Genomic DNA, 24,270 nt, shown 5'->3' with positions numbered 1-24,270 from the left:
TTCTTCAACAATGATACTTCTTGAAGTACCAGAGGTCCAGCTTTTGCTGCAGTGGTTGCCATGTAATTGTGACTCAAGTGGAGAGCATTCTGTTCTACTCTTCGTTTCAAAAAACGGAAACAAGAAAAACAAGGTTACTGCACCAGTAAAATGTTCTCCATATCCACTTTGTAATCTTGGTGTCTTACCTACAGCACATCCCCCAAGTTGTCTCATGTCTAGTTACTTTATTTGTCTTAACAGGAGGATGTCAAACCAGATCTCTACGCTTAGATTTAACCATGGAAACTTACTGAGGGCATATTAATTTATTGACAAGTCCAACAGGATGCCAAACCATCCAGATATGAAGTGATCTATGGTTTAACAATGGTAGCTTACCGCAGGTAAATTCGTTTAGTGAGAAGTCCAACAGGATGTCACACCATCCACATATGTTGTGATCTATAGTTCTCAAAGGTTTGAGGAAATACAACTGACAGCACAATTAATCAGTCACCCTTTGCACACCATGGCAAGGAGAAAATCCTTTGAAACTGCCTTGAACATACATGTCCATCTTCTGCAATGTCGAAAACAACATAGTTGTCCAAAGTACAAGCAAAGTTCTTTTCAACTGGAAGCTGTTTCGAGCAAGACAGGTGCAAGATGGAAACACTTTCTGTTTCTGCCTGTGAGAATAGACAAGCTAACATTTCCACGGGTGTTATTTCCTTTCTATCATTTGTTTCCCAATTGATTTTTTTGGGCCATTATATCACTCGGAGATGTTCCACTACCTGGAAAAAACTGTGCATGTTGGTCACAGTACTTTCTAGCCAAGGCCAGCTGTAGCTTCCTTCTTGGGTGCATCTGGTTTGATTCGAGGTGGTCGTACTATTCTATCAATCAGACCATAATCTAAAGCCTCTTGGGAACTAAATCGCTTCATTCGACTTACATCCTTAGTAACCTGCATGAAATAGAAACACACTTGATAAATATTACATGATCCACTTTCAACAAGGGCCCCTCCTTACCTGCCCCTGACCCTCTCCCATCCATGCCTTCCTGCTTCTCTCTAGCTCTGTATTCTTGAATGTGAGTGCATGCAGGCAGACAATGTATCCGACCTTTGTGTTTCAAGGCAGCACAAAAATGAGACTGCTAGCTTGTTTACCTTTTCAACTGGTTGCCCAGTCTTTTTTGCAAGTTGTTCACAGAAATAATTCCTTACACGAATCAATTCTCTTGCCTCATTCTGTATGTCGTCAGCCTGTAAAGGAAATAAGAATGCCCATAACATTCTACTGTTGAGTTGGTAGGAACCGAAAAATAAAAAAATCCGGAGAACAAAATTCCAGTAGTAACATCTTGAAGAAAATCCCCCCCGAGGCAAAATGCAATGTATACTGAAGTCAGATCTTACCTGCCCACGTGCAGAACCTGCAGGAGACACTAGAGCTATTCTTGTCAAGGGCATTGCAACACGTAACCCCTACCATGTTCAAATTGCCAAAAAAAGGGAAAAAAAACAAACAAACATTTACAACTGAATTAACAAATAAATCACATGTCTAAAAAAGCACTCCATGTCATCCAAAAGAGTAGCATTAGCATTTAAATTACTGCAATACACCTTGGATCCAGCTCCAAGCAAGAAACCAGCAATATTGTATGCATAACCTAAAGCCAAGGTACCCACAGGACTTTTAACACTTTCCATAGTATCATAGAGAGCCATCGAAGGAGTAATCTGGAAAACCACATCAAAGGCTAGCTTAGCTTAAAATGATACTGACAACAAACTGTATATAAAGCAAAGGTTAAAAAATTGCAAGAGGACTGCCAAAACCCAATGAAAAGAGAAGGATAACCAACCCACATCTCCACCAGGAGAATTTATATAGAGATACAGATTTTTTGAGGAGTCAATACTATCCAAATAGAGCATCGTAGCCAGAACTTGATTGCCAAACTCCTCATCAATATACTGTCCTATGAAAATAATTCGTTCCCTGTACTGCACAGCAAAAAGAAGAGAGTTTCCACGCTTAGCATTCTGAATTACAAACCCAATATCCCACAAATTAAACAAGCAAAAAGCCAATGCCAATGAGAAAAAGAATGATTTCTTGTTGTGCACGCGTACAATCTAGACACTCATTATATGGGCTTCTAGTCAATGTGGCTATCTAAGTATAAAAGTCGTAGTCATCTAAGCTTTCTAGTCAATTTGACCACCCAACTAAACTTTTAATTTCTCTTAGGCATCTCATCAATGACGACCCAAGTATAATTATAGGGTGTTCTAGCCATTCGCCACTCTTAAATAGAAAGATGAATGTTTAATCATATTTTGAAACATTTAAATAATACAAATCGCCTTTCAAAGCACATAAGCATCAAATTAATTTGGGATCGTTGAGCCAATATGTCTTGGTAACAATTGATATACAAAAGGTTTGTTACACCCTTGATAATAGACAACAATGGTGTTAAGAAATAACAAATGATGTATGCTCCAGAAGAGATGTCTTGAATCCCATATGCACAGTGAGGTACAGTGGTACTATCCAAGAAGCTATAAAGACATGTACTTGGTTCACTTTTCAAGGCAATGCTATTTTGTACTTTGTACTTTATTCTGTGTCTCTGTCATGGTCAGCTCAAGATTGTGTTTATGAGTCCAAGCCTACATCTTGGAACCTAATGCACTTGAGCAATAGTTTATCCTCTTGTCTATGTCACCATGAGTCTTGTTATCGACTTCCATCCTCCATAGTCAGTGCTATGCTCTAGATCCATGTTTTGTAACATGGTATTAGAGCCCAATTGGACATGGCACAGCTCATACTCTGACTCTCTAGTCTTTCTTCACCTCTGGTGATCTCTAACCAACTCACATTCAGCTCATGTCTCCAACTTCAACTTCAAATCTCAGCTAGACCTTGTGGCAACCATAGCCAGATTGCACCTACCCACCTTGGAGCTTCTAGATCTCTCTCTACAAGCCATATCTTCCAGTGATTCTTTCTGGAGATATCTTCCTATGCTCAAGACGCTTCCTCCTGGCACCTCAATCAATGACATTGCTGCTCTACAGCTCCAGCATTGCAAAAATTGAAACTCGCTGCCCTATTTACGCCTGCGTACTATCGTACAGCTCCTCCCACTCATGCATCCCACGATCCAACTTGTAGCTATAGGGCATTTGAAGCCCATTGTATGAGCTATCTCACCACCAGAGGGTTCTTCAAAAGATGCACTACATCCCCTACAACAAGCGAAAAACCAGTTGGCCTATTTAACCCTAACAGAAGCCATAGCCTTTTGAGCTTCAAGCTCACAAACGCACTTTATTTTCTCTCCTTTTAGCACTCAAACCAACGTATTGCCACTCTGATTCACTGACTGACTTAGGAGAAGACATTTGTGGAGTGTTTGGAAGACTTGGAATATTTAATCAAATATCATCATCAAGCTCCTCTTCCATCTCACTCTTCTCACTCCATTGGAAGGTTTTGCCACTCTGATCTGAGCTTCCAGCTCAATTTCCAGCAAGGACTCAAGTTGAAGGGAAAGATAAGCATCAAATAATCACCATCAAGAAGAAAGAAGAGTCAAGCTTAAAGACCAGACATAGTATATCTTGATACTACAGAGTGTGCATTCACATTACCTTGCACTTGTGTCTCTTGGCACATCAAAATACAACTCTTACTAAATAATTGAAGCTTATCAACATGGCAGAACTTGAGCCAATAGCAAAGTTTAATGGAGAAGGTTTCTGTGCCTGGAAGGAAAAGACCATATACCATCTCATGAGGAAAGACCTCTGGGATCTCTTTGAAAATGATGAAGGTGATGCAGATGACAGGGAAAAAGATTCAAAAAGCGGAATCCTTGCAGTAACTTCATCAAAAACCAAAGAATGGAAGAATATGAATAACAAGGCACTAGGCATCATTGCTTAGGAACTAAGTAATGATGTGCTACATTATATCTCTAGCATTAGAGATGCTAGGACCGCTTGGGAGAAACTTGACGGGATGTTTAGTACCCAAGCAAAGAACTCGAAGGTAAAATTACTTATGCAATTTTATAAGTTGGATGTAAAAGACAGTTCATCTATGATTGTACACATCAATAAGTTCAAGAGCCTTAAAACTCAACTAGCAACTCTTAAAAAGAACATTGATGAGGACGAGGCAATAACAGTGCTAGTTGCCACTGTTAATCATGAACCGTATGAGAATCTTGTTTCAACACTAAGTAATGTTCCCAATCTCTCACTCAAAGACATTGAGCACTCACTGCTTGATGGAGAAAGCAAATTTAAAAGCAAAGATGTAAAAGAGACCGGCCCAAGGGAAAATCTCCTATACACCAAAGGAGCTACTGGAACCAAAGGAAGAGATCAAGGATTCAACACCGACAACAAAAGTCGGATGACATATCATTATTGTGGTAAAACTGGCGATATTGCCATTGAATGTTTTCACAAAAAAAGAGCACAGCAGATACAGAATAACCACCACCAAAGTCAATTCATGAATGAAAAAGAAGAAAAAGATGCTTGCGCTACCATCAACAATTCTCACAAATTGTTCTAAGGAATTTGTTCCCATAGTGGATCTGTTTTGTAAAAACCCTTGCCAAAGATGTAAAGTCTCAAACTTTAACTTGACTAGACTGCCTATGAGCTAGTCTCCCGGGCCATGTTATCATGTAGGGGAGGCAAAAGCTAGCAAGTGTAGGGACTCATCATTTGAGGGGTGTATTGAGAAATAACAAATAATGAAGAGATATCTTGAATCCCATATGCACAGTGAGGTACAATGGTACTATCCAAAAAGCTATAAAGACATGTACTTGGTTCACTTTTCAAGGCAATGCTATTTTGTACTTCGTACTTCATTCTGTGTCTCTGTCATGGTTGTCACCATGAGTCTTGTTATCGATGTTCGTCCTCCATAGTCAATGCTATGCTCTAGATCCGTGTTTTGTAACAAATGGATAGTAGCTTGAACTATGGTATCCTCCACAAATGGGAAGCAAACCGCAAAGATAAAACACTTGCAATCTACAAAAATGAAATAAGTCTACCATTGTTAAGTTGATGCAAGGATAACTCTAAAAGTTTCATTCCTAGTTATAGCATTTTGACCTTGCATAAAAGCAGCGAGTACACTTGATTGACTGCTACATGACTCACTGCTTGAGATAGGGCTCGTCATGTAAATCTCAACCATGACCTTCAAGAATTCAAGATCACAAATTGGCATGACCGTAAGGTTAGGTTGGCTAAATGTCAATGATTGCTCACCGAGTTCTCCAAGGTCCTCCCAATTTAGGGTTTGGCTTATGGGACATAGACATTCTCTAGAATTGTGTTTCTTTTTCATAAAAGTTTGGTGCTTTTGAGTTTTTGGGTTGTAATTAAGAGCTAATTATGTTTAGAATGCATTTTTAACTCAACAATTAGGACCCATCCTAGATATTCTAGAGTATAAGTGTCCCATAAGCCAACCCCTAATTTGAAATAGAAATCAATCCCAATCATGCCATTGATTAAACCTAGGGCAATCATCTTGTTGTCCTTCCGAGGAGACTAGCCTAGAAATGGCCAACAATTCAACCTTCAAAGGGTTTGCATGCAATCCATCTTTTGAAGCACAACCTTCCATGAGCACACCAAGCCAGTTGATCGAATGTCAGAGTGCAGCAGTGCGGAAGCGTAGGACTGAGAGAGAGAGAACGCAGAGAGAGAAGAGAGAGAAAGAGACAGTGGAAGATGAAGATCTGCTATATAAAGTGTGTTGAATACAAAGATATGCAGATATATACACGGGCACAGTGCGCTGGACTGCATGTCTCCACCTCGACGATGCAAACTGCTGTTCACCTCGAAGTTCGCTGCAGTCTGCACTGTCTCCTGTCTAAAATCTGCGAACAGAGACGGAATCTGCGAGTCACCGGTCTGTAATCTGCGAGCAGAGAAGTGTGGGAGACTGCTGGAGATGTCGGCTATTTATAGCCAGAATCTGGACAAAATAGGGCGCAGAAAAATATCCTGTCGGCTGCATTAAATGCAGCCGAGTGCCTGCACTGGTCGGACTGCCACGTGGCAGTCCGACTGTGCAGTCCAACTGCCTGTCCGACTGCACACCTGCCTCTGCCTGGCTGTGATCTCTAACACCCCCTCTCAGAGCCGCGGCAGGGTAGAAGCCTGAGGGATCTGGAATGTCTCCGAAGTAGAGCCTGGGGAAGTGCCTTCGTAAACAAATCCGCAAGATTGTCCTCCGTCTTGCAGTACTCCACAGTGATGGTCTCATCCAGAAGCTTTTCTCTGATGAACTGGTACTGAATCTCTATGTGCTTTGTCCGGGCATGAAAAACAGGGTTCCGTGCCAAGGCAATGCAACTCTCATTGTCACATTGCAGCAAAGTAGGACGAGTCTGGGGGCACCCAAGCTCCTCCAATAATCTCCGAAGCCACACAGCCTCACATGTGGTGGAAGATGCGGCCCGATACTCTGCCTCAGTAGACGAAAGGGCTACCGTGGGCTGCTTCTTGCTACTCCAGGAGATAACACCTGCACCCAAGGTAAAACAGTAACGTGTAGTAGATCGCCTGTGGTCCACATCACCGGCCCAATCCGAGTCGCTCCAACCTGCAAGTACAAGATCTGAACCATCTATCCCTACAGGGTAATGAATCCCTAAATCAGACGTCCCCCTCAAATACCGAAGTATCCTCTAAGCAGCCTGCCAATGCACCGTCTTAGGTTCACTCATGAACCCTGCCAAGAGCCCAACAGCAAAACAAAGATCAACCCTAGTGTTGAGAAGCCAAATCAAGGACCCAATCAACTGACGATAGCGGGAAGCATCCGCCATAGGAGAAGCTGAATGGGAAGTGGCCTTCTAGTTCGGATCCATAGGAGTAGAAAGGGCCCGACAATCCTCCATCTCAAAAGACACCAAGAGCTCCTGTACATATCTCTGTTGAGAGATGAAGATCCCCCTCTGAGACTGATAAATCTCATGGCCCAAAAAGAAATGGAGTAGACCCAAGTCCGTCATCTCGAACGTCCCATGTAAAGCTGACTTCGTCTCTTGGACCTGCTGTGCATCATCACCTGTGACAATCAAATCATCAACATATAATACAAAAAGCACACAACCATCCTCGGAAGTGTGAACATAAAGCTGCGGATCGGCCTTGAAACGCCGATATCCCAACTGAGACTGGAGGAACGAATCAATCTTCTCGTTCCATGCACGCGGAGCCTGCTTGAGGCCATACAAGGCCTTCTTCAACCTGTAGACTTTCCCATCTGAAGATCCAAAGCCAGGAGGCTGCTCAACATAGATCTCCTCCTTCAAATCACCATTGAGGAAGGCCGACTTCACATCCAACTGGTAAACAGGCCATCTCCTATGGCCAGCCAAGGCAAGAACAGCTCTAATGGTCGCCATACGAGCTGTGGGGGCAAAAGTATCATGACAGTCAATCCCTAGGCGCTGTGCAAAACCTTTAGCAACAAGGTGAGCCTTGTGCTTATCCAAAGAACCATCGCTAAGGTATTTGGTCTTGAAGATCCACTTGAAGCCAATCACCTTCTTATTCGGGGGGGCGGGGCACGAGTGACCAAGTGTCATTCCTCTCAATAGTCTCCAACTCGGCTTCCATAGCTTTCTTCCATGGTGCGGACTGTAAAGCCTCATTCACGGAGGTGGACTCTCAATCCTGCATAACACGGGTCATCAAACAATAGTTAGAGTAAACAAGCTCCGTAGAATGTGCCTGGTGCCGCCGTGACCGCCGCGGACCATCCTGCGGTCCCCACTCCTCAGGAACCCCCTCGATCCCTGCATCACGGAGTGTGTCACGGGCCCAGCGAGGAGGAGGCCGAACCTCCCCTCGTCTCTCTCCATCAGCAGAAGACTCTAGAATATCCACCGATGGTAACTCCTCAGGGGTGACCGATGGAACGGTAGACTCTGTGTCAGAAACAGAATCATAATCAAAAGGCACGGGCTCCAGTGGAACTGTAGAAGGAGCCCAACTTTCCCCTGGATCGCCAAGAACGGGATGCTCCTCACCCGTTGATATCGCCGAAACCTCCACAAACCGTACATAGCGGCTACTGTACACATCCCGCTTGACGGGATCATACAATCGATAGCCTTGGAACTGGGAGCTGTAGCCAACAAATACCTGTCTTCGGGAAGCTGCGTCAAATTTATCAAGGTGAGCCTTGGGAATGTGAACATAGGCATCACACCCAAAGACCCTAAAGTAAGAAACATCTGGCTTCGTCCCAAAGTAAGCCTCAAACGGGGTCATCCCTTCCACGGCCGAAGTAGGGGATCAATTAAGGATGTGGACTGCAGTAGCCACAGCCTTGGCCCACAGAACCCGAGGGGTCTGTCGGTGCTCCATCATGGTGCGGCCATCTCGATCACACTGCAGTTCTTCCGTTCAAGAATGCCATTTTCTTGAGGAGTGTTGGTATTGGCAAACTCCTGGTGAATTTCTTTATCTGCACAAAAACGAGCAAACTCATTAGAAACAAATTCACCGCCCTTGTCCGATCGCAAGGTCTTCAACTTCCGGCCCGATCGGTTCTCTTCAAAGAGAAGCCAATCCTTGAAGTGTGAGAAAGCTTCTGACTTTAATGCCAAAAAATAGGCCCATGTCATCCTGCTGTAGTCATCTACCATCAACATGAAGTACGAGCTCCCACGCAAGGACTCATTCCTCATAGGGCCACATAGATCCGTAGATACAAGCTCCATCGGTGAAGTAGACCGCCATGAAGCTATGTGGGGAATGGCATCCCTATGCTGCTTCCCCCGAATGCAGGAGACACATGGCTACTGGCTCACCACTATATCCGGCAACCCTCGAACAAGCTGTCCACGTGACGCCCTCCGAAGATAATCATAGTTGAGATGACCAAACCGAGCATGCCATAACTCTGACTGTGACTGAGAGGTAAGAAGAAGAGTAGAGAGGGCGGTGGAAGACTTCAATTTATAAATGCCATTCTCCTCATATCCGGATGATAGGACCTTTCTCGATCCACGATCAAGAACTCGCACCGTAGTACTGTCAAACTCCACCAAAAGGCCAAGGGAGCAAATCTTATGAACTGACAGGAGATGGTAGCCTAAGCTTGGTACATGCAAAACCTCTGAGGTATGGGTACCACCTCGTCCATCTGGAATAAGTTAATGAAGGAGTCATGTGCCGGAAGGCACCACTATCAACGATCCACTCTCAAGTCTGGGGAGTCGTCATCGCAGCATCAGAAGCATTCGGTGAAGCGTCCTCAGTGACAGCTAGATGAAGAAATGCAGCTGATGAGGGTGCAGCCACCGCTCCAGAATCCTTTGTGTCCTTCTTGTTGGTGTCCTTCTTGTCTTTGTCAGGGCAATCCTTCTTCCAATGGCCAGTCTTTCCACAAATATGGCATGTGGATTCTTTATCCTTGTCCTTCTCCTTGTCCTTCTTGGACTTGTTATCCCCCTTCTTCTTCTTTTGGTCCTTCCCCTTCTTCTGAGAGGCTTGACCTGTCAGCGCCTCCGACTTGGAAGCATTCTGTCCCTTTAACTGTTTCTCTTGGTCCAAGACCATAGGAACCAACTCTTCCCACCGAAGAGTAGACTCTCGCCCCGAAGCAATAAGGGCAGAGTAAAATATACCGAATCGTGGCAGCAACTGGGACAAAAGTGTGATCGCCATGTCTTCGGAGGAAATCGGCTTCCCCGCATTCTGAACCTGCATCTGAAGCTGCCTTAGCTTATTAATGTGCTCCCGCAGCGAAGAAGACTTGTTTACGAACAAGGTCTGCATCTGTACCTCCAAAGAAACCCGCTTCATAAGGGTCATCCGATTGTACATCTGATCAAGCTCCAGCCATATCTCCCGAGCCACCATCAAGTGCTCGATGTGAGCGATCACCGTTGTAGTACATGATAGAAAAAGAAAGGAACGAATCTTGGCATTCAGTTTGTCCCAATGAGATTGAGCCTTGGCCAACTCCGCACGAGCATCGGAAGAGAGTTTGGACTCATCTCTTACCGAGGGCCGGTCGATCTCCTCCTGTATAAGCTCCGCCAAATCATAGGACTCAAGGATGGCCAATATCATGACGCGCCAAATGCGGTAGTTGTCGCCGTCGAGCTTCTGATCTGCAGAAAGAGCCGGTAAGACAGGCACCTTCCGGTCCATAATCGACTGGAACTCCAAGTCAATCTCTGTAGACATCTTCACCTGTAATGCCTTCACAAACCCAAAAGCAGCCCCCTCTGACTAGGAAAACTCAGCCTGCTAAGGCTCTTCCGCGTCCTGAAACTTCTTCACCCGCCGAAGGCGATGAAAAAGCAAAACCTGCACTTGTAGGCTGAAAACTCAAACTTCCTCCGCGTCAAACAGCAGTAAACAGCAGCAAATCCACCACCTGGACTCCTTTCCTGTGCGCCCACACTTGCTTCAGCCTTGTTTCAAGGCGCAGCCCTCCTGTCTGCCCTCAAACGCAAAAAACGCAAATTTGTGTCGCGATAGAAACTCCTCTTCAAGTTGATTCTGCGCTCAGTCAGCCCTCTAACACTGCTCTGATACCATGTCAGAGTGCAGCGGTGCGGAAGCGTCGGACTGAGAGAGAGAGAACGCAGAGAGAGGAGAGAGAAAGAGACAGTGGAAGATGAAGATCTGCTATATAAAGTGTGCTGAATGCAAAGATATGCAGATATATACACGGGCGCAGTGCGCTGGACTGCATGTCTCCACCTCGACGATGCAACCTGCTGTTCACCTCGAAGCCTGCTGCAGTCTGCACTGTCTCCTGTCTGAAATTTGCGAACAGAGACGGAATCTGCTCGTGTCACCGGTCTGTAATCTGCGAGCAGAGAAGTGTGGGAGACTGCTGGAGATATCGGCTATTTATAGCCAAAATCTGGACAAAATAGAGCGCAGAAAAATATCCTGTCGGCTGCATTAAATGCAGCCGACTGCCTGCACTGGTCGGACTGCCACGTGGCAGTCCGACTGCCTGTCCGACTGCACACCTGCCTCTGCCTGCCTGTGATCTCTAACATAGAAGAGAAGATAGTACAATGAATGTCTTATCAATATTAAGCACATGCCACCGAAAGCGCCGGATTTAAGTGGTCCCATGCACTACACTTGAGTCCCTAATAAAATAGCCAACAATAGAGGCCCAAGGTTGATGGTGTCAGAAGTGGTGCAGCAATGGAAGCGTGAAGAATATGCTGAAATAAATGCTGAAACACAAGACAGAAGAAAGAATGAACACAGTAGACAGATGAGAACTCAGATGTATGCTCGGGAAATAGAATCCATATCGAACACGAGACAGCAGCATACAACGGTGAGTCACTGGCTGCGTGGGCTCCTCAGCACCGGCTCCTCTCTCCCAGAAGGATCTCCACTGATGGCTGAAGTACCGAAGACTGTGGAGGAGCCCAATAAATAGCCACAAAAGTGGGGAGCATAAAATGCAAGTCGGCCAGCATTTAATGCTGGTCGGCCAGCAACAAATGCTAAATAATACATCATAAATGGCCACTAAAATGTGCCATAAAATACTGCATAAAATGCCCAGCCTCTGCACACAGACTCACACCATGAGCTGACTAATATCTGCTAACACCCTCTCTCAGATCATGTGTGATCTGATACAATAAAATAGTACAATGATGGAGAATCATAAACTACACAACAAAGAAACACCAGGACCATGGATGTCCAAGCGGTGAGTGGCCAGCCCACCACCAAGATGCCTCGGAGAGTATCTGATGTCGATGTCGATCATACCAACAACACCTGAAAATAGAGAAGACTCATAGCAGCTCTCTGTGTAATGTCACCTATGTCACTCAGGACATACAAAGCCAATCTGCCAAACATGTCTCTGAACATGTGACCATGGAGTTCCCGCCTTTGGCCAAACCACCAAAGTGTCCCCTCATGTGAGCTACAGACGAAAGCCTCTCGCTCTCTGCCAAGAAGAACAGCTCAGCATGAACCCAGAAATCAACACCAGTCTCTAGGATTTCACTGCCAGATACCGTCGATGCGTCAGGGACGTCCCTCTCTGGAACCTGTGCACCTGTATCAAAATATAGATGAGGCACTGCAGCCCCACCAACACCCGCTCACACTCCCTCTCTGGCACTAGAGAGTCGTGAGGGATGACCTCATCACCACCACTAGAAAGCAGCCGAGGAAGGGGCCACCAAGCCCTTCCCGCGATCCGAAGAAGAGGATCCCTTCCGCGCCTTGGACTTCTCCTTGGTCGGAGGATCGGAGTCGGAGTCTGATGAAGGAGAGGACTCATCGGTAGAGTCACCATCCCGCTTCGTCTTCTGCTCCTTCTTCCTGGAAGCCGCTAACTTCTTGCAGTCCTTCCGCAAATGTCCCTTCTTGCCACAGTGGTAACACTGGGCCTTCGACGACTTCTTCCCGTCACCCCTCTCTAAAGCTACATAAGCCTCACCTCCATAATGTGCCGGAAGCCGCCCCTGTAATCTCAAGGATGCCTCATGCTCAAGAAGCATCGAGGTCATATGTGTAAAACTGACAGGAGACGATGATGTCTGCGCCCGCAAAGCATTGGCCACTCCATCAAACTCCGGGGGGAGCTTGTAGAGGACCGTCCCGACAAGATGCACCTCGGGAAGAGCAGATTGCATGTGCCGAAGCTGGTCCTGTACCTGCGTAACACGAAGAAGAAAAGACTGAATAGTATCTTTCGGCTCAAACTTCATCTGCTGGAGCTGGCCATAAAGTGTGACGGCCCGCATGGTGGAAGGTGCCTCGTACATCTGCTGCAACTTCTGCCATACTTCAGGAGATGTCCTACAGGAGGTAACCGCCGGTAAGACCGCTTTAGAAATACACCGAAGCAACGCCGAGTAAGCACGGGCATCGTCCGAGTCCCATGTGAGCACCGCTTCCTCATGGTTGTCCTCATCAAAGTCTTCAGGAAGAGGAAAAGGACGGAGAGGTCAAGCAAGAGCTCCACAGACAATGTACCATAGCCGCTTCTGCACAAACCAAGCTTTCATGACAGCACTCCATGTGAGATAATCAGGTCCATATAACTTATCTTCACTTAAGGTGCACGGAGGGGCCATCTGGAGGAGGTAGAAAAGAGAAGTAGAAGAAAAGAAGGTCGTTTTGGAGAGTGAGCACAGCCAAAACGCAACCAAAAACACCAAAAATAGTGAGTTCACATGCAATATAACCCAAAGGCGGACCAAAATAAGCCAAAAGCTGCTGCACAAAATGAAAAAATCAGTCAAAAACTGCCAAAAACAGCAAAAACGGCCTGAATAATCAGAAAAACAGGCAAAAATAATGCTGTAAACAGCAAAACACAGGCTGCAAACTGAAGAAACAGGGGCTAAAGACTGTTGCCAGCAGTTTGATGAAGGAAACACGGGCAGCAAAGAGTGGAACAGCAATAAACGCAAATCTGTCCAGAAAAACGCAAAACGCAAATACTGAAACACTGTCGCCAGCAGCAAATCAGCAGTCGCCAGCAGGAAGGACAGCCGCCTGATCAGCAAGAAGGGTGTAAAACCTGAAAACAGCAAGAAAACACAGCACAAATAGGTTGCAGCCTGAAATCTGATACCATGTCAGAAGTGGTGCAGCAATGGAAGCGTGAAGAATATGCTGAAATAAATGCTAAAACACAAGACAGAAGAAAGAATGAACACAGTAGACAGATGAGAACTCAGATGTATGCTCGGGAAATAGAATCCATATCGAACACGAGACAGCAGCATACAACGGTGAGTCACTGGCTGCGTGGGCTCCTCAGCACCGGCTCCTCTCTCCCAGAAGGATCTCCACTGATGGCTGAAGTACCGAAGACTGTGGAGGAGCCCAATAAATAGCCACAAAAGTGGGGAGCATAAAATGCAAGTCGGCCAGCATTTAATGCTGGTCGGCCAGCAACAAATGCTAAATAATACATCATAAATGGCCACTAAAATGTGCCATAAAATACTGCATAAAATGCCCAGCCTCTGCACACAGACTCACACCATGAGCTGACTAATATCTGCTAACACCCTCTCTCAGATCATGTGTGATCTGATACAATAAAATAGTACAATGATGGAGAATCATAAACTACACAACAAAGAAACACCAGGACCATGGATGTCCAAGCGGTGAGTGGCCAGCCCACCACCAAGATGCCTCGGAGAGTATCTGATGTCGATGTCGATCATACCAACAACACCTGAAAATAGAGAAGACTCATAGCAGCTCTCTGTGTAATGTCACCTATGTCACTCAGGACATACAAAGCCAATCTGCCAAACATGTCTCTGAACATGTGACCATGGAGTTCCCGCCTTTGGCCAAACCACCAAAGTGTCCCCTCATGTGAGCTACAGACGAAAGCCTCACGCTCTCTGTCAAGAAGAACAGCTCAGCATGAACCCAGAAATCAACACCAGTCTCTAGGATTTCACTGCCAGATACCGTCGATGCGTCAGGGACGTCCCTCTCTGGAACCTGTGCACCTGTATCAAAATATAGATGAGGCACTGCAGCCCCACCAACACCCGCTCACACTCCCTCTCTGGCACTAGAGAGTCGTGAGGGATGACCTCATCACCACCACTAGAAAGCAGCCGAGGAAGGGGCCACCAAGCCCTTCCCGCGATCCGAAGAAGAGGATCCCTTCCGCGCCTTGGACTTCTCCTTGGTCGGAGGATCGGAGTCGGAGTCTGATGAAGGAGAGGACTCATCGGTAGAGTCACCATCCCGCTTCGTCTTCTGCTCCTTCTTCCTGGAAGCCGCTAACTTCTTGCAGTCCTTCCGCAAATGTCCCTTCTTGCCACAGTGGTAACACTGGGCCTTCGACGACTTCTTCCCGTCACCCCTCTCTAAAGCTACATAAGCCTCACCTCCATAATGTGCCGGAAGCCGCCCCTGTAATCTCAAGGATGCCTCATGCTCAAGAAGCATCGAGGTCATATGTGTAAAACTGACAGGAGACGATGATGTCTGCGCCCGCAAAGCATTGGCCACTCCATCAAACTCCGGGGGGAGCTTGTAGAGGACCGTCCCGACAAGATGCACCTCGGGAAGAGCAGATTGCATGTGCCGAAGCTGGTCCTGTACCTGCGTAACACGAAGAAGAAAAGACTGAATAGTATCTTTCGGCTCAAACTTCATCTGCTGGAGCTGGCCATAAAGTGTGACGGCCCGCATGGTGGAAGGTGCCTCGTACATCTGCTGCAACTTCTGCCATACTTCAGGAGATGTCCTACAGGAGGTAACCGCCGGTAAGACCGCTTTAGAAATACACCGAAGCAACGCCGAGTAAGCACGGGCATCGTCCGAGTCCCATGTGAGCACCGCTTCCTCATGGTTGTCCTCATCAAAGTCTTCAGGAAGAGGAAAAGGACGGAGAGGTCAAGCAAGAGCTCCACAGACAATGTACCATAGCCGCTTCTGCACAAACCAAGCTTTCATGACAGCACTCCATGTGAGATAATCAGGTCCATATAACTTATCTTCACTTAAGGTGCACGGAGGGGCCATCTGGAGGAGGTAGAAAAGAGAAGTAGAAGAAAAGAAGGTCGTTTTGGAGAGTGAGCACAGCCAAAACGCAACCAAAAACACCAAAAATAGTGAGTTCACATGCAATATAACCCAAAGGCGGACCAAAATAAGCCAAAAGCTGCTGCACAAAATGAAAAAATCAGTCAAAAACTGCCAAAAACAGCAAAAACGGCCTGAATAATCAGAAAAACAGGCAAAAATAATGCTGTAAACAGCAAAACACAGGCTGCAAACTGAAGAAACAGGGGCTAAAGACTGTTGCCAGCAGTTTGATGAAGGAAACACGGGCAGCAAAGAGTGGAACAGCAATAAACGCAAATCTGTCCAGAAAAACGCAAAACGCAAATACTGAAACACTGTCGCCAGCAGCAAATCAGCAGTCGCCAGCAGGAAGGACAGCCGCCTGATCAGCAAGAAGGGTGTAAAACCTGAAAACAGCAAGAAAACACAGCACAAATAGGTTGCAGCCTGAAATCTGATACCATGTCAGAAGTGGTGCAGCAATGGAAGCGTGAAGAATATGCTGAAATAAATGCTAAAACACAAGACAGAAGAAAGAATGAACACAGTAGACAGATGAGAACTCAGATGTATGCTCGGGAAATAGAATCCATATCGAACACGAGACAGCAGCATACAACGGTGAGTCACTGGCTGCGTGGGCTCCTCAGCACCGGCTCCTCTCTCCCAGAAGGATCTCCACTGATGGCTGAAGTACCGAAGACTGTGGAGGAGCCCAATAAATAGCCACAAAAGTGGGGAGCATAAAATGCAAGTCGGCCAGCATTTAATGCTGGTCGGCCAGCAACAAATGCTAAATAATACATCATAAATGGCCACTAAAATGTGCCATAAAATACTGCATAAAATGCCCAGCCTCTGCACACAGACTCACACCATGAGCTGACTAATATCTGCTAACACCCTCTCTCAGATCATGTGTGATCTGATACAATAAAATAGTACAATGATGGAGAATCATAAACTACACAACAAAGAAACACCAGGACCATGGATGTCCAAGCGGTGAGTGGCCAGCCCACCACCAAGATGCCTCGGAGAGTATCTGATGTCGATGTCGATCATACCAACAACACCTGAAAATAGAGAAGACTCATAGCAGCTCTCTGTGTAATGTCACCTATGTCACTCAGGACATACAAAGCCAATCTGCCAAACATGTCTCTGAACATGTGACCATGGAGTTCCCGCCTTTGGCCAAACCACCAAAGTGTCCCCTCATGTGAGCTACAGACGAAAGCCTCACGCTCTCTGTCAAGAAGAACAGCTCAGCATGAACCCAGAAATCAACACCAGTCTCTAGGATTTCACTGCCAGATACCGTCGATGCGTCAGGGACGTCCCTCTCTGGAACCTGTGCACCTGTATCAAAATATAGATGAGGCACTGCAGCCCCACCAACACCCGCTCACACTCCCTCTCTGGCACTAGAGAGTCGTGAGGGATGACCTCATCACCACCACTAGAAAGCAGCCGAGGAAGGGGCCACCAAGCCCTTCCCGCGATCCGAAGAAGAGGATCCCTTCCGCGCCTTGGACTTCTCCTTGGTCGGAGGATCGGAGTCGGAGTCTGATGAAGGAGAGGACTCATCGGTAGAGTCACCATCCCGCTTCGTCTTCTGCTCCTTCTTCCTGGAAGCCGCTAACTTCTTGCAGTCCTTCCGCAAATGTCCCTTCTTGCCACAGTGGTAACACTGGGCCTTCGACGACTTCTTCCCGTCACCCCTCTCTAAAGCTACATAAGCCTCACCTCCATAATGTGCCGGAAGCCGCCCCTGTAATCTCAAGGATGCCTCATGCTCAAGAAGCATCGAGGTCATATGTGTAAAACTGACAGGAGACGATGATGTCTGCGCCCGCAAAGCATTGGCCACTCCATCAAACTCCGGGGGGAGCTTGTAGAGGACCGTCCCGACAAGATGCACCTCGGGAAGAGCAGATTGCATGTGCCGAAGCTGGTCCTGTACCTGCGTAACACGAAGAAGAAAAGACTGAATAGTATCTTTCGGCTCAAACTTCATCTGCTGGAGCTGGCCATAAAGTGTGACGGCCCGCATGGTGGAAGGTGCCTCGTACATCTGCTGCAACTTCTGCCATACTTCAGGAGATGTCCTACAGGAGGTAACCGCCGGTAAGACCGCTTTAGAAATACACCGAAGCAACGCCGAGTAAGCACGGGCATCGTCCAAGTCCCATGTGAGCACCGCTTCCTCATGGTTGTCCTCATCAAAGTCTTCAGGAAGAGGAAAAGGACGGAGAGGTCAAGCAAGAGCTCCACAGACAATGTACCATAGCCGCTTCTGCACAAACCAAGCTTTCATGACAGCACTCCATGTGAGATAATCAGGTCCATATAACTTATCTTCACTTAAGGTGCACGGAGGGGCCATCTGGAGGAGGTAGAAAAGAGAAGTAGAAGAAAAGAAGGTCGTTTTGGAGAGTGAGCACAGCCAAAACGCAACCAAAAACACCAAAAATAGTGAGTTCACATGCAATATAACCCAAAGGCGGACCAAAATAAGCCAAAAGCTGCTGCACAAAATGAAAAAATCAGTCAAAAACTGCCAAAAACAGCAAAAACGGCCTGAATAATCAGAAAAACAGGCAAAAATAATGCTGTAAACAGCAAAACACAGGCTGCAAACTGAAGAAACAGGGGCTAAAGACTGTTGCCAGCAGTTTGATGAAGGAAACACGGGCAGCAAAGAGTGGAACAGCAATAAACGCAAATCTGTCCAGAAAAACGCAAAACGCAAATACTGAAACACTGTCGCCAGCAGCAAATCAGCAGTCGCCAGCAGGAAGGACAGCCGCCTGATCAGCAAGAAGGGTGTAAAACCTGAAAACAGCAAGAAAACACAGCACAAATAGGTTGCAGCCTGAAATCTGATACCATGTCAGAAGTGGTGCAGCAATGGAAGCGTGAAGAATATGCTGAAATAAATGCTGAAACACAAGACAGAAGAAATAATGAACACAGTAGACAGATGAGAACTCAGATGTATGCTCGGGAAATAGAATCCATATCGAACACGAGACAGCAGCATACAACGGTGAGTCACTGGCTGCGTGGGCTCCTCAGCACCGGCTCCTCTCTCCCAGAAGGATCTCCACTGATGGCTGAAGTACCGAAGACTGTGGAGGAGCCCAATAAATAGCCACAAAAGTGGGGAGCATAAAATGCAAGTCGGCCAGCATTTAATGCTGGTCGGCCAGCAACAAATGCTAAATAATACATCATAAATGGCCACTAAAATGTGCCATAAAATACTGCATAAAATGCCCAGCCTCTGCACACAGACTCACACCATGAGCTGACTAATATCTACTAACAGATGGACCAGCACACATAGCTTGAAACAACCCAATGTAGGGTGACCATGTGAGTCTCCACATCCAAAACAACACCACTGCCCATGTTTTTAGGGGTTCGAGCATCACTCCAAGAAACCCAAGAAATACCATCATGCAAGGAATCCTTTTTCAAAGCATAAGGCAGATAGCCTAAGTAATATCCCTCAACTACTCTTGGACAAAGGCCAAAGAGGCATATAATAAGCAAGCATGGGAGCATGATTGTCTATGCCACTATGAAACGCACGTAGAAAGGCCACACCTAAGTTTTCCAATAAAGAAATTTGGATTCCACCTTGTAAGAGATCCATCACATCAATTGTTTGGGCATAGCATTGATACCCAAAGGATAACCTAGTTGTCTTGCAATATTCACTTTTTGAACCACTTTCCCCTGCCACCCCAAGGAGTGTAGGTTCTCTCTCTCTCTCTCTCTCTCTCTCTCTCTCTCTCTCTCTCTCTCATGTCCCGCTCGTGCATCTGCTTCCACAATGCTGCACTTTGACAATAGCATAGTAATCAACTCCATGTTGAAGGCTGTGTGGATGGCCAGTAAGCCAAATAAACACATTCCCCCAAACGTGAGGTGAAACTCGTGTGCAGGTATGCTAACAGCAGTTGAACTGTGGATTGGTTTTTTTTTTAATATTAAATAACACACAGATTTATTGTAAGCAAAAGAGCAGTGTGGAACGGAACTTACAAGCACATTCCAGATGTCTACCCACTGCCATCCTCCCTCTCCTGGGGTTCGGTAGGGCACTTTCGGCGTACCGATTGGCATCATGTTCACTTGGGCCCGTGATGCTCCCGACGTGCCATGACTGAGTCCATAGCAGTGCAACGAGAGGATTCAAAATAAACAGCAGTCTAACCGATTCACAAAAATTCTCTCTCTTGGCAAACCAGATTTCATACCTTGCCGAGACGCATCTGTGGACTTTCTCGAAGAAGCAACGGGATGCGTCTTGTCTAATGGATGAGCCAATGCCTGCACACAACTAGAGTCGACATGGTAAGGTCTTGCTTGAGGAAGAAAAACGTACCATAGAAGACATACAATTGCAGACGAAGGAAAGAAGGCCATGCCTGCATATCTGGATGGGGACTGCAAACAGGCGGACGGACTCGTCCATCTCGTCGAAGAAAGGGAAGCCCCGCCTCCTACTGCAGACATGTGAAGCACGGCCATTTGAGTGCGCGCAAGCATGTGACTATCGTTAGACGATGAGCAAAAGGCCTATAACTTAACGGTAATCACTTACTTAGTACAATGGATGTCAATTAATGGAATGGACTTGTTGAAGTTGAGCTTGGGTGATTATCGTAGTAATGATCGGCCTTATGGAACTATTTTGAGTTATTTCCATAAGATTCAGACTCTTGTCCTTCCCTTACACACCCATATTCTGCAAGCTAAGTTGTTGCTCACTAGTGAATGGAGCTTAATTAATGCATGGACTAGTTGAATTTGAGCTTAATGAATGAATGCATAGATCTCAAGTGATGAATAGTGTTATGGGATTCGATCATTAGTAATGAGGAATAGAGCTTCATTATGATTTGACTTATTGAAATTGGCCCTTGATCCTATGTTCAATAACAACCTTACAAGGTGACACTTATATTGGTGCATATCATATTTTATAAGATCAAACATTACATACTAGATGGAGCATTATATAGGTCAATGCCCCTTGTACTATAAGATCAAAGGGAGATCCGCCACTTTATTTAGAAGTTGATTTGGGGTAAACTATGTAGAGCAAGATTCCACCACCTTATTTAAAAGGAGATTTGGAGTAAACTGTGTAGGATATTTGGCCCTTTCAATGCCATATCTAGAAGTAAACCTGGATATGACATTATAGGGTCATGCACTTCTCAAACTATAGATGCCTCTCTATTAGAGACCTAACACAAAGCTTTTGATACATGACTACATCCCAATATTGGGGAGGGGATGTCAAAGCCACAAAGGTATTTCAAGTTAGACTACTCCAACCTCATGGAACCCACCCATGCACATGCCATTGAAAAAAGATTATGGCCATTATCTCACTATCATAGAACCTCCTTACCTCAATTTGATGTTATTGAACTAAGCAATGTGCTTGCCCATGTTTTGTAATAAATTTGAACCACTCTCCAAGATCATGGACTTCGCGTTGTCAAAGAGTTTACTGTTCATAATATAAATCGTGGGATTCTTATGAACATAGAAGAACTTCACTGGGAGTTATATGAGGAATTTGCATACAAAATTCAGGCATTGTTATCCAATAACCGACTTAGTTACATAAGTTCTTTTGTATTTAGCATATAATTTTTAGTTGTACCATGTATATTGATGAAAAATAAATCTATGGGAACCTACAACTTGGTCAGTTGGAAGTAATTGACAGTCTGCAGGATAAATCACATTGATTCAAGTACAAAAATATGGTCAGAACTCAAGAAAAATGCCAAAAGTTGCCAAAAGTCCACTAGGTTCACAGGGGACCTGAAGTAATGGACTAAAGTGACCAGCAAGTGACCTGAGTAGGTCAAAAAGTGACCTGGGCCTGAGTAGGGAGCAGCCTGCATTTTTCGGCGCAAAATGCGAGCTGCATAGCCTGACTGCAACTGGGAAAGAGTTGGAGCTATGGTGCATGCTTTGGAGCGTGCAAACTGGAGATCAACAGGACCAGAAGATGAAGATGTAAACACGGTGAGAGCTCCACTTACCTGTCCATTTGGCCTGACCAAAATGCATGTTATGATAGTCTATAAAAGGGGAAAATCTGAGAGAGAAGTATTGAGCCTGCTCTTATGCACGACTTCTCTCATTTTGTCTACCTCATACTTGGTCCAATGAAGCCCGACTTGTACCCAAGTACTTGAGTGACTTTGGGGCAAGCAAAAGGTGAGGATTTTGAAGGTGTATAGGCTGAAATAACCTGTCATAAACAGGGCAGCCCACTATTCTTGTCCATTTTTATGAGCAAACAAGAGATTTATGTGGTTGTAATGGAAGAAAATGACCTCTTTTCATCAGGACTTTGTTCAATAATGATTAGAGGAGCTTCTTCATGAGTTTATGCACTCATTTTGAGCTTGATTATGGGCTGGAATTTTCTGTTTTAAAACAGGGCTGAAGCTAAAATTATGCTCCTTCAATGCATTTCATGTACCATTGACCCAAATCTTGAATGTATTTGAAGTTTATCAACATAATACTTGTCCCAAAGAGTTCAAATCCGTCTATGCACTTGAAATAAAAGCCATTAGAACTTGCATTTGATATTCATATTTGGATTGAGAATCTGAAAATATCATTTATGTTATGGTGAATGTTTCTAGAAGTATTTGATGTAATCAAGATAGAGTTATTTATTCCATTCATGTATGCTAAATACATAGAGAAAAAGCTTGAATACTTCTTCCACATCTAAATCATTTCTAAATCCCGGATCTTGTTAAACCCCAATCTATTTCCCTTTCCTGGGCTTTGAATCCCATACTCCTCTTCTGCACCTCCAGCCCTAAACACGACGACAGTGGTGAACCCGACGTGAAAGGTCCGCTGCAAAAGAAGAAGTCCAATGGGAGAGTCATCAAGTTCGGGAGGAGATGCCTTGCAACAGTTGGTTTGTCTGATGCAAGAAAGCCAACAACAACAATTGCAATTTCAGCAACAGTTGCAATTGCAACAACAACGGGGACAAGAAGAAGACCGGATTGATGCTACTGCCATTAAAGCCTTGGAAGTAGTTGGGCAAGAGCTCAAGCAATTGAATGGGCAAAATGTGCCCTCTTTTATCCGCCTCTATATTGACAAGATGGTCTTCTTTGGAGTTCCTCAACATGCCTGGAACCGTTATTTTGCCTATCTGGCTGTGCATGGTCTCCAGGACTGAATTCGTGGTCTTTTCCAAAAAGATGCGGGATGGTCCATGTTCAAGAAGGCTCTTCGAGAGGAAATTTTTCTTGAAGATTCTGGCCTTATGACAAAGAAAGTCTTCATTGAATGGGTTGAAAGGCCCAATAAGGGTCTAACCGCCCAGTGCTCTTCATTGAGAATTTGAAAGCAGATTTGTTCAACTAGATCCTGACGATCAACAAGGTATGGAAAGCCAAAAGATTGAATTATTTCTAAAAGCTGTAGTTTCTTCTCTTCAAGAGATGCTAACTGATCGACTAGAAGACCTTGGCTCTAAGACGGGATTGAAGACTTCTTGGAGTGATGTCACTAAAGCAGTTAATATGATTGCTCGAAGAGAGCGATTGCGCCTAAGATGGGGATCAACCCCTGCATCAACTGAACCCATGAAGGAGCCTGTTCCAGGTTCTCGACCTCCTGTCTCTATGGCTGAGCAACCAAGAAATTCTGTTGTTCCATCTCCAAAGAAGGATGTCATGGATGAGCTAATTGAAAGCATGCGAGATCTCCATCTTAATCTAACGTAAATTAATTCTAAAGTGGAAAGGCTTGATGTTAAAGTGGAAGAAAGGGGACGGTCAACTGCCCAAAGATATGTACGAGAAGGCTTCAAAAGACAATGTATCTGGTGTGATAGCCTACAGCATGACAAGAGGGAGTGCGGTGTATTCCATAAAGCTGAAACACAAAAATTAGTCTTTTGGAAGGATGGTAAAATTCATGCAACAAAAACCGGGCTTCCTCTGGAGCCAAATTTCGGCAACGGTGGCATGAAGAAAAGATTGGAGGATTTGCAACAAGAACGGCCTATGCAGCTGTTGGTGCAGCAACCTATGAGCTGCAAATTGAGCCAACTAATGAAATTGTTAAAGCATGTAAAACTAATGCAAAATCTAAAGTGTGGATGCAGGCCCTGGACCGCATGGAGCAAGGCAAGGCAACTAAAGATGATTTAACCACTGCCAGTCAATGTATCCGAGGAAGAACCGGTTGGACCGAGCCTGTTGATTCATTTTTAGCTTTTGCTCGGTTAGCTGAAATTAATAATCATGAAGCCATGATAGAATAAAAGAGAAGAAGAGATGAAGATGTTGCCAGTCCTTCTTCTTCAGGAACAACTAAATGCATAACAAGAAGTAAACCAGACCAACAGATGGTTGCCGAAAATCCTCCACTGCCAGAGTTTGATATGGGAGATGCCCCTCAAGCAAAGAAGACTGAAGGAAAAAGAAAAAGCAAACATCCCAATTACAAGTTGCAGTCAGACATAGAGACCGCAACAAATCTTAAACGGATCCTAGAAGAAAGGATTCTTGGAAGTAGAATTGAATTTACATTAGGTGAAATTCTCGGAATTGCAAAATGAGGAT

At 45.3% G+C, this 24,270-nt stretch overlaps 1 protein-coding gene across 3 annotated transcripts; it reads right to left on the bottom strand.

Annotated features, from left to right (window-relative positions):
• Positions 1–293: 293 nt before the first annotated feature.
• Positions 294–20,224, bottom strand: CLP2 (CLP protease proteolytic subunit 2). 3 transcript variants are annotated; one of them, XM_087662147.1, is made up of 9 exons: positions 20,068–20,224; positions 19,897–19,969; positions 19,682–19,802; positions 1,865–2,002; positions 1,619–1,735; positions 1,409–1,477; positions 1,160–1,255; positions 780–952; positions 294–688 (listed from the first exon to the last, which is right to left on the bottom strand). In XM_087662147.1, exons 1-8 carry the CDS (start codon positions 20,186–20,188, stop codon positions 815–817), a joined length of 873 nt encoding a protein of 290 aa, XP_087518273.1. In that variant the 5' UTR covers positions 20,189–20,224; the 3' UTR covers positions 294–688; positions 780–814. The 3 variants fall into 3 exon arrangements, with proteins under 3 accessions (XP_087518273.1, XP_087518272.1, XP_087518274.1); XM_087662146.1 differs by having other exon boundaries at positions 294–952; XM_087662148.1 differs by having other exon boundaries at positions 294–952; positions 19,682–19,793.
• Positions 20,225–24,270: the final 4,046 nt, after the last annotated feature.

This window comes from Lygodium microphyllum, chromosome 21 (assembly GCF_053477565.2).
Source record: "Lygodium microphyllum isolate KBCC chromosome 21, Lygodium_microphyllum_v1.1.10, whole genome shotgun sequence".
In the NCBI taxonomy this organism is placed as follows: domain Eukaryota; kingdom Viridiplantae; phylum Streptophyta; class Polypodiopsida; order Schizaeales; family Lygodiaceae; genus Lygodium; species Lygodium microphyllum.
This window is presented reverse-complemented; position numbering and strand designations above follow the sequence as displayed.

What these genes read in the sequence shown, in the direction of transcription:
- CLP2 (XM_087662146.1), bottom strand. Translation starts at nt 20,188, where the DNA reads ATGCTTGCGCGCACTCAAATGGCCGTGCTTCACATGTCTGCAGTAGGA. An exon ending in CACAGATGCGTCTCGGCAAG is followed by an intron (nt 19,803 to 19,896) that starts GTATGAAATCTG and finishes CTATGGACTCAG; the next exon opens with TCATGGCACGTCGGGAGCAT. An exon ending in TAAATTCTCCTGGTGGAGAT is followed by an intron (nt 1,736 to 1,864) that starts GTGGGTTGGTTA and finishes GTGGTTTTCCAG; the next exon opens with ATTACTCCTTCGATGGCTCT.